Here is a 12,303-nt window from a genome sequence, read left to right as displayed (position 1 = left end):
TTGAAATGTATGCAAGACCAATATTAACATAACCGCTGAAATTAAACCACAAATTAATGTGCACCGTGCACAGAATGTACTGAGCTCCAAACCTTGAGGTTTACACCATGTCATTTTCCACCAGGGTAACATTCCATCACGGGAAAGCATCCATATGTATTACCAGAGACAGATGTGCAGACCCGCATCCACTGAATCCAGTCTGGACAGAACTGAAGAGGTGTATACAGACTTCAGCCTTCCACAGGATGATCATCATCCTCAACAAGATTACACGATGGGGGATGCAGAGACTGATCTCTCTACAGATAATCTGTCCAGGTAAAACAACACATTTAAAAAAACAAGTCTCAGGTGAAGAAAAACGAGGAGCTGAGATGCAAAACCGCTATATGCCATCTCATCCGCTTAATCCCGGCCTCAGGCCATTCACAAATAACGCTTTGTTGGCAGAATCTGCTAAAAGCCACATCAATTTTTCTGCAAAGTCCTCTAAGTGTATAAAAATGAATTGGATGTATGACAAACTTTTTGTTTTTTGACAGTCACATGGAACAGAGCGCCCCTTATGTTTTTCAGTTTCTTCATTTTTACATTCTGACTTTAATTGTTTGCAATCTTTCTAGTTCCATCTTGTTGTTTACTATGCCTTGTCTAAAAAGCTTATTGTTGATTTACTTTCAAGAAAACTTCTGAAATGTTTTTAAACAAGAATGAAAGGTCTTCAAGTGGAAGCTGTCTGTATATAAAACATGACATAAACATTTTAAGTGGGCCAGAGGTTTTCCCTTTTAAAGGAAGAAAGTGTCTTAGTGTCAGGATGGGCTTAAAGTAAATTAAAGATACTTAAAATGATGGATTGCACAAGTCTAGATGTATACCAGGAAAACATTACATTTTTGTTGGTTCTATCAGTTTAGCAATTGTGATCTTTAAAAATATTTGTAATATTTAATGAATTAAACGAACAGTGTTATATAGTGTAATACATTTTGTTTTGTAATACAACATATTTTAATCAGGTCATGTTTAGTGAACACAGGGATAAGATATTTGTGCAGGGTCTAGTGTGCCAGATGTTTAACAACAGTCTACTGTCTGAGAGTTTTTGCTGTAGTCGTGTAGATGCTATTTTCAATGCTAATATATTCCTCTGCCGATGTTAACATATGTTGACTATTTCTGGCATGAATTGTGGTCTGTTTTTGTATTTTCTGCCAGATGGTAGCTACAGAAATCCACCAGGTGATATTTTATACCAGGTTAACTTTTTAATGAAAATGGAAGTCTATTAATGGGAAGGCTCCAGGTTCAATACTTTTGTGAGATTATAATATTCAATTTTGTTATATACCGAATGAGTTCCATATTTGATTGCCCAACCATTTTTATATTTATTGAATATTTAGGGAACACTTTACAATAAGTTTGTATTAGTAAGCATTAACTTACATGAACAAACAATGAGCAATAGCTTTTCAACATGTATTCATTCTTGTTAATGTTAGTTAATGCCAATACAGGTTAGTTCGTGGTGCATTCATTTATGTACACATTTACAACGCTATGTATTAGTAAATGCTGAAATTAACATTAACTAAGATTAATAAATGCTGTAGAAGTACTGTTCATTGTTAGTTCATGTTAGCAAAGTTTAACTATGTTATTAACTATGTTAACTATGTTAACTATGTTAGCAAATACAACCTCTTGTGAAGTGTTACCAATATTTAAGTAGTCCACAAACATCCTTAAACAGTGCAATGGTATTTCCATATCCAGAAAAAAAATTATTCATATACACTGAAAAAAATGATTCATTCAATTTACTACATTTTTTTAAGGTAAGTGGTCCCAAGCAATTTATTTAGGCTACATTTAAACAAAATAAATTGATTGACCTTAAAAAGTTGAGTAAATTGAATGAATCATTTTTTTAGTGTACTCTGCATTGTCCGAAAGACTGATCATTTTATGTTGCATTCGTAAGTCATATTAATCTTTTTCTAAGAACCAAAAATTAGGTGTTACCACATAGACTTACATTTATTTTGTGCCACAGGTGCTGTACTGAACTCAGAAAACTGGATAAATAAACTTTCCATTGATTTGTAAGAATAGGATAATATTTCGCCAACTATTTAAAAATCTGGAATCGTAGGTAGCAAAAAAATTTAAATATTGAGAAGGAAATCACCTTTAACCCCTTTCTCCGCCAGCCTTTTTTTTTAAGTTGCTGCCAAATGTTTTTGTGATTTTCGCAAAAGTTTTCACAAAATGCCTTCCAGGAAAAATTTCTTCCATAAATATATAAACATACAAATATATCAAATGAAAGAACAGGCCCTCTGCTTTCACAAAACAGGAAAAAAAATTCATCCTATCTTCATTTGTAGGTTTCTTCAAAAATACCTAATTTTGATCAAAACGCTGAAATAATTGCATTTTTGTAAAGGAATTTTGTTAGAGATCAAATTCAGAACGGTTATCAAAACATACAAAGAGTTTTAAATGTTGAAAAATTAGTTTTTGCTTCTGTTTTTTATAAATTGGGTAAGAGCACCATCTAGTGGATAACAGCGGGATTATAGATTACCGTAAATACTTGTCAGGAAAGCGTCATTAGTAAGGAAATGTTTTCTCTTAATTGACGAGATAACTCGCCAATGGTGGGAAAAGAGTTAAAGTTTTCAATGGAGGTCCTTAGCAACACATATTAATAATGATAAATACACTTTTTATCTATTTATGGTAGGAAAATTACAAAATATCTTCATGGATCTTCACATTCATCATTTTTGACATAAAAAATTTATCATTTTGACCCATTCAATGTATTGTTGGCTATTGCTACAAATATAGCCGTGTGACTTATAATAATATTTTTGTTTTTGAATAATATTATGTATAAAGATATGAATGTTTATGTGTTTTTTGCAGTGCATACACAGAATCCACTTTGCTGTATGAGTCTACACTCGATCAGACAGCAGGTCCAGATGACTGCATTCTCAGGACCAGCCAGAGATCCCGACCCAAACTCTGTAGACTACCTAGTGTAGATCTACAGTCTTCTGCAGACAGTGCAGCGAGTGCAAACCCAAGGTATTTATCACCTTTTTTTTTTGGTTGATCCAACTATGACCTTATTGGGTTTGGATCCATCTAGCACTTGCACTAGGTCTCACTACAGTAGATCTTTCTTCATCATGAATATGACACTGGCCGTATCTCATTGCTTTTAAGAAACTTAGATTCTCAGATTCTTCACGCAGTTTTAAAATTTGTACGCGTACATCTAAAGAGTGTTTGTGTAATTTTAGCTCATGGCAGGTGAGACATGTGAATATTATGTTTGTAAGCTACAGAGACTTCTGGTTAAAGTGGCATAATGCTTCCCCCCTGTGGTTAAATGAATACATCACAACCATCTGTTTTCTCCTCTACCAGTGAACGTACCCAATGCACCGAGCTGTACTCACGGCAGGGAACCAATGACACAATCGAAGCCGCTATTAATGAACAAACGGCGAAAGATAAACTCTTGAACACCATGGCAGACTTACCTCCACACTCACCCATCTACCACTGTACCAGCGAAGGTCAGACACCTCAGGGAGCCACATCCAGCGGGGAATGGGACAGCATCCTCGCTCCAGAGCAGACAATCTGGTCCCAGGGAGGTGCAGATATCCCCCCGTCGTACAGTAAAGCCACTGGTCTGGATTCAGCGTGTGAGGTTTCAGGTCGCTCTGAGGCTCGCCAATTGAAGATCACAACACCTGATGAGAAATCAGGCCATCAGAGCTGTGATACGTTACTGTCAATGAGTCATCAGCTGACAGCCAGTGAGCTGCTACGGAGCAGGTGATGTCACATCAGGTTAACCGTGAAGATGTGTAGTTGTTATGCTTTCTGATGTTCTTCTGTATTGTCCTCTCTCCATCAGGATGTTTTATGATGAGGAGCTTGAGGAGTCTGAAAGTTTTTACAGCTCTCAACCCCAGTTTCTCCAGCTCTGCTATGCTCTCTATAACATGCTGGTCGCTCATTCTGAAATGGTTTGCTATCTGGTTATCATCCTTAACCATATGATCTCAGCATCGGTGGCTACTTTGGTTCTGCCCATCCTCATATTTCTCTGGGCCATGCTGTCGGTTCCTCGGCCCAGCAAACGCTTCTGGATGACAGCCATTGTCTATACAGAGGTATCACATCTGTTTGTTATTGCCATTTTTAGATCCAGACTCGGCATTGCTTGCATTTAGTTTGGTTTTAGTTCAGATGTCCTCCAGATGCTTAAATTTCTTGATTAATTACAACTGGTGGTAACATCAACTAATGGGGTTGAAGTAACTTTAAAGGGATAGTTCGGCCAAAAATGATATTAAACCCCTGATTTTCTCACCCCCAAGCTGTCCGAGTTGCATATGTCCATCGTTTTTCAGACAAACACATTTTCGGATATTTTAGAAAATGTTTTAGATCTTTCAGTTGATTAAATGTAATGTTATGGGGTCCACGTCCTTCAAGTCCAAAAAGGGTGCGTCCATCCTTCACAAATTAAATCCAAACGGCTCCAGGATGATAAACAAAGGTCTTCTGAGGGTAATCCGCGCGGTGTTGTTGTAGAAATATCCATATTTAAAACTTTATTAACAAAACTAAATACCTTCCGGTAGCGCCGCCATCTTAGACTCCTCTGTATTCAGGAGAGAGTATAAGCGTAGTGTACGCACTTTTCTTAGTGACGTATGACAAATTCGGTGGGGGCACAGAGCAGCAGCAGAGTAGCCTCCATAGGCTGCGTAAGCTCTCATCCTGAATGCGGACGCGACTAAGATGGCGGCGCTACCGGAAGGTTTTTATTTTTGTTAATAAAAGTTTTAAATATGGATATTTCTACAACAACACCGCACGGATTACCCTCAGAAGACCTTTGTTTATCATCCTGGAGCCGTTTGGATTTAATTTGTGAAGGATGGACGCACTTTTTTGGACTTGAAGGTCGTGGACTATGGGTGGACCCCGTAACATTACATTTAATCAACTGAAAGATCTAAAACATTTTCTAAAATATCCGAAAATGTGTTTGTCTGAAAAACGATGGACATATGCAACTCGGACAGCTTGGGGGTGAGAAAATCATGGGTTTAATATCATTTTTGGCCGAACTATCCCTTTAAGAAGCTACTAATCCAATATATGATAGCACATTGATGTTTTGACTCATTCTGTATTTTTTTCTATACGCAGGTGACCATAGTGGTAAAATATTTTTTCCAGTTTGGCTTCTTCCCGTTTAACCAGAATGTAGAACTGGACAAAACCAAACCGTTTCACCCACCCAACATAATCGGTGTGGAGAAGAAAGAAGGTTACGTCCATTACGATTTGGTTCAGCTTCTCGCTCTGTTCTTCCATCGATCTATACTGAAGGTAGAAAAATATGATGAGTTTTGTATTTTGTCAAGGTTTTGCGTAGATATATTGTTATGGTATCATTGTGTTTGGTATTTGATTTTTATGGAGCTCAAAATAAAATAATTAAATTATTAATTTAACAAAACACAAGTTTATTGTTCAATATTCATTTCACTCAAGTTTTTAAAAGGCACCTATTGTCTGATTCACATTTTTACATTTCTTTTGGTGTGTAAGTGTGTATTAGTACATGTTAACGATATGCAAAAGGTACAAACGCGAGTTATCGTCTCCAATGTATGACGTCAGAGGTATTCAGACCAATCACAACGTACAGATCAGCTGGCCAATCAGGGACACAGAGCTTTTCAAAACGATGAGTTTTGTACAAAATTTGTGCATTTCAGGAAGAGAGTGAAATCTGGAGCCACAAAAATGTACGGTATGGGGAAAATAATGTGTGTTTTTAACCATAAACCTCGCAAACACATTATATTATACCAAATACATAAAATAACGTTGTTTTTTAGCAATGAAATATGTGCCCTTTAAAAAGTATGTTTCATTCAACACAAGGTTCTGTGTGTAGATAAGCGGCATCTAGTGGTGAGATTGTTTATTGCGACCAATGGTCCATCGCTCACCTCTTCCTTTCAAAGCACAAAGAGAAGCTACGATAGCCGCCACATGATAAACATGTCATCGTCCGAGTCAATGTAGTAAAAAAACGCGCACTATAGAGCAGTTTGTCCCTTTAGAGCTACTGTATAAACATGACAGCGACTTCCATGTAAGGAGACCCATGGTGTATTTAGATAAAAATGGCTCATTCTAAGGTAATAAAAACAATACAGTTCATTTTGTAAGGGGTTTATACACCAATGATAATATAGTTATGTATATTATATTGCATTTCTGTCAAGAGATCCTCCTAAAAGTTACACAGTGCACCTTTAAATAGACTTTATTATTAAATTCCACCTATTGTGTCTAAAAAAGATTTAGGCAAAGTAGTAATTTGTCAAAGTGGATATTGTGACTAATTGTGACTAATATTGATATAAATGTAATTTATATTACAAAATAAATAAATGCATTTTATTTGAGTTACTGAATTAAATAATTGCAAAATAAAATACATTTTTGGTTTGTTTAGTTAATTATTTATTTAATTATTTCATTTTGAGCACTTTGGTCCTTTTTAGATACAGATAATTATCTATTATATTTTTTGAGCTCATATTTATTTTATAGCTCATATTCAATATAGTAACAGGTCTACAGTCCAATACTAATTCGCACATTTTTATCTTCTTCCTCCTCACCAGTGCCATGGACTATGGGATGAAGATGAGCCCAGCTCAGGCGGTAAAACTGTAAGTTCTCACCATCCCGATTCAGACAGTGAGGAGAAAACCCATCCACGGCCAGAGAAGAGCCCTGTTCCCCATGATGCATCACCCGTGTCCACACATGTGCGGCTGCCTAGGAAACACCACGCAAACTCCACCCTCCGCCGTTATAGCTCCAGTGCAGAATCCAACATCTCACAGCGCACCGCTCGCTCCAAAGCAGGTGGATAAAAGCCCACAATGCATTTTAACATCTTCTGAGTTATGGTCTAAAGCCTTGGCATCTAACTTTGGCTGTTTGCTTGTGTTTGTTTCTCTGTCTGCAGGTAGTGTGGGCAGCAGGGCGAGCGTCAGACGGGGCGGCAGTTTACTGAGTGTTCAACAAAAAAGTCGCAAGGAACTTATTATGGAGAAGCTCCGAGAACAGCTCATAAAAGCCAAACGATTTACTGTCAAAATGTACGACTTGCTATTTAAACCAAACTTACTTTCAATTAGTTCATGTTACAGTTTTATAACAAATACAGTGTTTTGTGGTTCAGGATACTTGAGATCTACATTCCCATTCGTCAGTTCTTCTACAACTTGATCCACCCAGAATACAGCGCAGTGACTGACGTCTACGTGCTCATGTTTCTGGCTGACACGGTTGATTTTATCATCATTGTTTTTGGATTCTGGGCTTTTGGGGTGAGTTATACTTCTTGAGTCTTTCGTGTGGCACCAACTAGAGGTTGAACATTTGTCACATCGTCATCTTTCTCCACAGAAACACTCCGCTGCTGCTGACATCACTTCCTCTCTGTCAGAGGATCAGGTACCGGAGGCATTTCTGGTGATGGTACTCATCCAGTTTGGCACTATGGTGGTAGATCGTGCGCTGTACCTGAGGAAGACCGTTATGGGGAAGGTCATCTTTCAGGTCATCCTGGTCTTCGGCATTCACTTCTGGATGTTCTTTATTCTTCCAGGGGTTACTGAGAGGTACACTGCTGAAAACATTCAACTGTTTATTGTTAGATTGGATAAATTTGCAATAATGCTTCATATAATTTTGAACTTTCTTCATAGACGTTTCAGCCAGAACACGGTCGCTCAGCTCTGGTACTTTGTGAAGTGCATCTACTTTGGTCTGTCAGCTTATCAGATTCGCTGTGGTTACCCCACCCGCGTGCTGGGCAACTTCCTGACCAAGAGCTATAATTATGTTAATCTCTTCCTTTTCCAGGGGTAAGAAACAAAGCGTAACTCCAGGCACATTACATATTACAGTCTGTTCAGCTACATAACTGAGCGTATGATCCATAATTACTGAAATACCTCTACTTAAGTTTTATGTTGGTAAAATTATAAAGTAGATTTACCACAGCAGTATTTTAAATACAGTAGTCGCTCTATTAGAAGTGTTATGTTAGCAGATTGCCCTTGATGGTCATTATGAACCGGATGGAGTGTTGCTTATGGTTAGGTTGTGGAAGGTGTATTGTTTTTTTCAATAAGCAATATGAAACAGGTGTTTCTTTACAGTATAGAAACTTTTTGTTTGCTTATCTTGGGTTGAGTTCATAAGCTACATGTTGCTGTTTAAAAAGCTGTTTAGCTTTTGTCAGGGTTCCAACGGCTCCTTGAAATCCTTAAAAGTTTGTGAATCTGCGGAAAATAATTTAAGGCCCTGGAAAGTGTTTAAAAATAAACGTAAAAAGATAAAGGTCATTGAAAGTGCTTGAATATATTTTGCGCAATATTTTTTCTGGAAAAAACTCCATATTTTTGCCTCTGTAGTGTGATGTCATAAAAAATGTTAGACTTTTTAGTGCACATGCTAAAGTGTTAGTTTTGAATGTTTATATCATCTAAATGTAAATTTTGATCCATACCAAAATGCTTTTTGCATAGTTGTGTTTTACACATGAAAACTGGAACAATGTATCTTATAAGGCAACACAATGTAACCTTGCTCTCACTTAAAATGTGTCCCCACAATATGTACTTGAATTTGAGGATATAGGTAAGTCCTTGAAAGTTCCTTGAATTTGAAGTTAACCAAGGTGTGGGCACCCTGTTTTGTGTAAAGAAAGAAAGAAAGAAAAAGAATGAATGATATATATTGAGATTAGTTAACATGACACGCACTGTAAAAAATGCAGCATGAAGTTATAACTTGGTTTTGCCAGTTTAATATTTTAAGTTTTGACCTGTGAAATTGTTTGTGAACGTTTTTAAGTTAAAGTAGCATAAAAAGGCATGTTGATTTGACAAAAAGTTGCATTTATTTTACAGTGCTGCATTTTTTTCTGTGCTTATTTTTTTAAGTTCTGTTTACTTAATGCAGTGAGGAAAGTTAAAAATTTGAAGACAACTAAACAAATTTTGTCAGATTACTTTTACTTACAGTGTAATTGCAATTTAATAAGCATATGATAGTCAAATTAGTGACCACAAACAATTTTTTTGTTTGTTTTAATAAATTTTATTTGACTGCCAAACATAAAAAAATCATCTGTACGTAACGTCTCAGGTTACGTATGTAACCTTGGTTCCCTGAGAAAGGGAACAAGACGCTGTGTCGCCATAGTAACGCTTCGGGGAACGCCTCGGCAAAGCGTTGCTATGGCGACGCAGCTCGAGTTTCTAAAAAGGAACCTTTTTTTTTAAGGCAAAAGGTTTCCACAATTAACTCTTTCCCCACCATAAGAGAAAACATTTCCCTGCCAATGACTCTTTCCTGGCGAGTTTTTACGGTAATCTGTAATTCCGTTATTATACACTAGATGGCACTAAAATCTTACCCAATTTATAAAAAACTGAAGCAAAAAACTAATTTAACAACATTTAAAACTCTGTGTATGTTTTGATCATCGTTCTGAATCTGATCTCTAACAAAATTATTTTACAAAAATGCAATTATTTCAGCTTTTTGCTCAAGATTTTGTATTTTTAAAGAAACCAACCCATATTTAAGAGGTTATAAAAAGAGAATGAAGATAACTAATAACTAATGAAGATAGGACAAAAAAAATCCAGTTTTGTTTGTGTCTGTTCTTTCATTTGATATATATTGTATGTTTATATAAGAAGAAAATTCTCCTGGAAGGCATTTTGTGAAACTTTAAAAAAAAGGCTGGTGGTGAATGATTTAAGGTCAACTAATCATTTTTGACAATGGGGGCAGATATTTCATATTTCTTCATTAAAAAATAAATAAATCTTTACTATTGGTCACCCTTTAAATCTTTCTATGTGTTTTGCAAATATGTAACCAATAAAAGTGCTACAGGTAAAGAGCGTGTGATTAAACCTCGTAACTACATTGGATCCTTGTAATATCTGTTAACATAACAGCTGATACAGTAAATTCTTGCTGGAAATAATGTTTTATTAATTTTTAAGCATATATTTAATAATTGTATAATATACAACTGTCTCTTAAAGTGTGTGACTTACTTTATAAAAGTAATAAACCACTTGTTGCTGTATGTTAGACATAATTTACCACTATTTTAAATTATCATATCATTTTTCTTAGCACCTATCACACTTTGATATTTTTCAGCGCCAAACATTGTCAAAAATGAAATGCAGTACATAACACACACATAATAAATTAATTTCTGGTTTCTGTTAAGGAGCTCAAATCCTAACTGTATTTCATATGAATGAATGTGCAGATTCCGGTTGGTCCCGTTCCTGACGGAGTTGCGTGCAGTGATGGACTGGGTGTGGACAGACACAACTCTCAGTTTATCCAGCTGGATCTGTGTGGAGGACATCTACGCTCATATTTTTGTCCTCAAGTGCTGGAGGGAGTCAGAGAAGGTGAGAAACACAGCAAATATTATGTCAGTATTATTAAAAAATATCACTGTTTGATAGTTCAAAAAGTTTTTAAAAGTTTCAGTCCCTAAAATCCCATAAATCTTTTATTCATTTGATCAAACGATCAAACTTTTGTTAGTACCCAAAAGTATCTACGAGCAGAGCCATAACATTACAGCAGATGTTTTTGTTTTTACTTAGGGTCAAATACCTTATGGGAGGGTCCAATGGTTGTTGCTTTAATCAAATGATAAATTAATTTAATTGAACTATTAAACAGTATAATCAATTAAAATTAATTTAGGAGATGCTAAAGAATTTGAGGTGTGACACTTGTTCATAGTGTCTGTTTTCCAATAGCTTTAAATACAGTAGCTTGTCTGCCTGATTATATAGAGTAATAAAATGTTGTTTGGTGTGTTATCAGAGGTATCCTCAGCCACGGGGACAGAAGAAGAAGAAGGTGGTGAAGTACGGTATGGGTGGCATGATCGTCATGTTGCTCATCTGTATCGTCTGGTTTCCTCTGCTCTTCATGTCTCTGGTCAAATCAGTGGCTGGAGTGGTCAACAAACCCCTGGATGTGTCGGTCACTATTACACTGGGGGGCTTTCAGGTACCCTTAAATGAACCCTTAAAGCAGATCCCAGTGAAGTATGTTGATCTGAGAGACGTGAACTGTGATATTGTTTTGTTTGTTGATTTATAGCCAATCTTTACCATGAGTGCTCAGCAGAATCAATTGAAGGACATCACAGAAGCAGATTTCTTGGCCTTTATGAATTCATACAATTACGTACCTGTAAGTCCACTCTCTGCGTAAATATATAAACATATAACATAACTTGAAATTGTTTAACTTAATTTCTTAAGTTAAGGTAAAACAAAAATATATGTTGATATAATGTCCTTTTTACAGTGGATGTGGATCAACTATGCATTACTATGTAAAATAGATCTATATTTATGTACTATATCTATATTATATATCACATATTTGCAAGTTAAAAGATCATTTTTAGAAGACAAACCTACTTGTGTTGACACATTTCATTTACAGTTTAGTTTAAAATCAGTACTGTGGTTTCCCAGAGTGCAATGCAGTTTTTGGAGGCGTACACAGCAGAAGATGTGACTGTGGCAGAGCTGGAAGGAAGCTCAAACTCCCTGTGGACCATCAGCCCTCCAAGCAGAAAGAATTTAATGGATGTCCTGAGTAAAGAGGACCAGTTTCCTGTTACTATGTCTTGGAGCATTCAAAGGTTAATAAGAGAACATGGATGTACCTTCACTTTAGCCAGTTGAGGAAATTCTAGAGGAAATTTCATTTAGTTATTTATACATCCATATATTATCTGATGGTAATACCATGGACCCATGGTACTTTCTGTAGTGTTAAACAATGCTATAAGTGATACCAGTGTTATTAAACTATTATAATAGTTATATACTATTATTTACATTGTACTCCAGGGTACCTTTGGATAAAAGTGCCTACTAAGCATAAATGTATGGTATATGTATTTACATTTATTTAATAAAATACACAACTCACAATAAGGGAGCTTTAAAAAAAGTTTAATCTAAAAGTGTATGTTTAAATTGATATAAGGGATATAATTTAAATAAAATATGTAATTGTAATGTATGACTTGGACCAAATAAATAATCAAAAATGAAAATGCAACCATAGGAGGCCAAAATAGATGTG

General features: G+C 35.9%; 1 protein-coding gene across 1 annotated transcript in view; it reads left to right on the top strand.

Moving 5' to 3' along the window:
- The window catches only part of piezo2a (piezo-type mechanosensitive ion channel component 2a), a 144,509-nt gene that overhangs the window by 127,444 nt on the left and 4,762 nt on the right, over window positions 1-12,303 (top strand). Inside the window, exons 36-49 of the mRNA XM_065294788.2 lie at window positions 125-321; window positions 2,941-3,105; window positions 3,451-3,867; window positions 3,950-4,208; window positions 5,257-5,439; window positions 6,753-6,999; window positions 7,103-7,235; window positions 7,319-7,466; window positions 7,546-7,760; window positions 7,848-8,006; window positions 10,445-10,592; window positions 11,020-11,208; window positions 11,302-11,394; window positions 11,685-11,854. Of these exons, the coding sequence (XP_065150860.2) occupies window positions 125-321; window positions 2,941-3,105; window positions 3,451-3,867; window positions 3,950-4,208; window positions 5,257-5,439; window positions 6,753-6,999; window positions 7,103-7,235; window positions 7,319-7,466; window positions 7,546-7,760; window positions 7,848-8,006; window positions 10,445-10,592; window positions 11,020-11,208; window positions 11,302-11,394; window positions 11,685-11,854 (2,723 nt within the window). The remainder of the gene's footprint in view (window positions 1-124; window positions 322-2,940; window positions 3,106-3,450; window positions 3,868-3,949; window positions 4,209-5,256; window positions 5,440-6,752; window positions 7,000-7,102; window positions 7,236-7,318; window positions 7,467-7,545; window positions 7,761-7,847; window positions 8,007-10,444; window positions 10,593-11,019; window positions 11,209-11,301; window positions 11,395-11,684; window positions 11,855-12,303) is intronic.

Source organism: Paramisgurnus dabryanus, chromosome 22 (genome assembly GCF_030506205.2).
Source record: "Paramisgurnus dabryanus chromosome 22, PD_genome_1.1, whole genome shotgun sequence".
NCBI classification, from domain to species: domain Eukaryota; kingdom Metazoa; phylum Chordata; class Actinopteri; order Cypriniformes; family Cobitidae; genus Paramisgurnus; species Paramisgurnus dabryanus.
The sequence above is the reverse complement of the archived record's forward strand: the minus strand, read 5'-3'. Positions and strand labels throughout refer to the sequence as shown.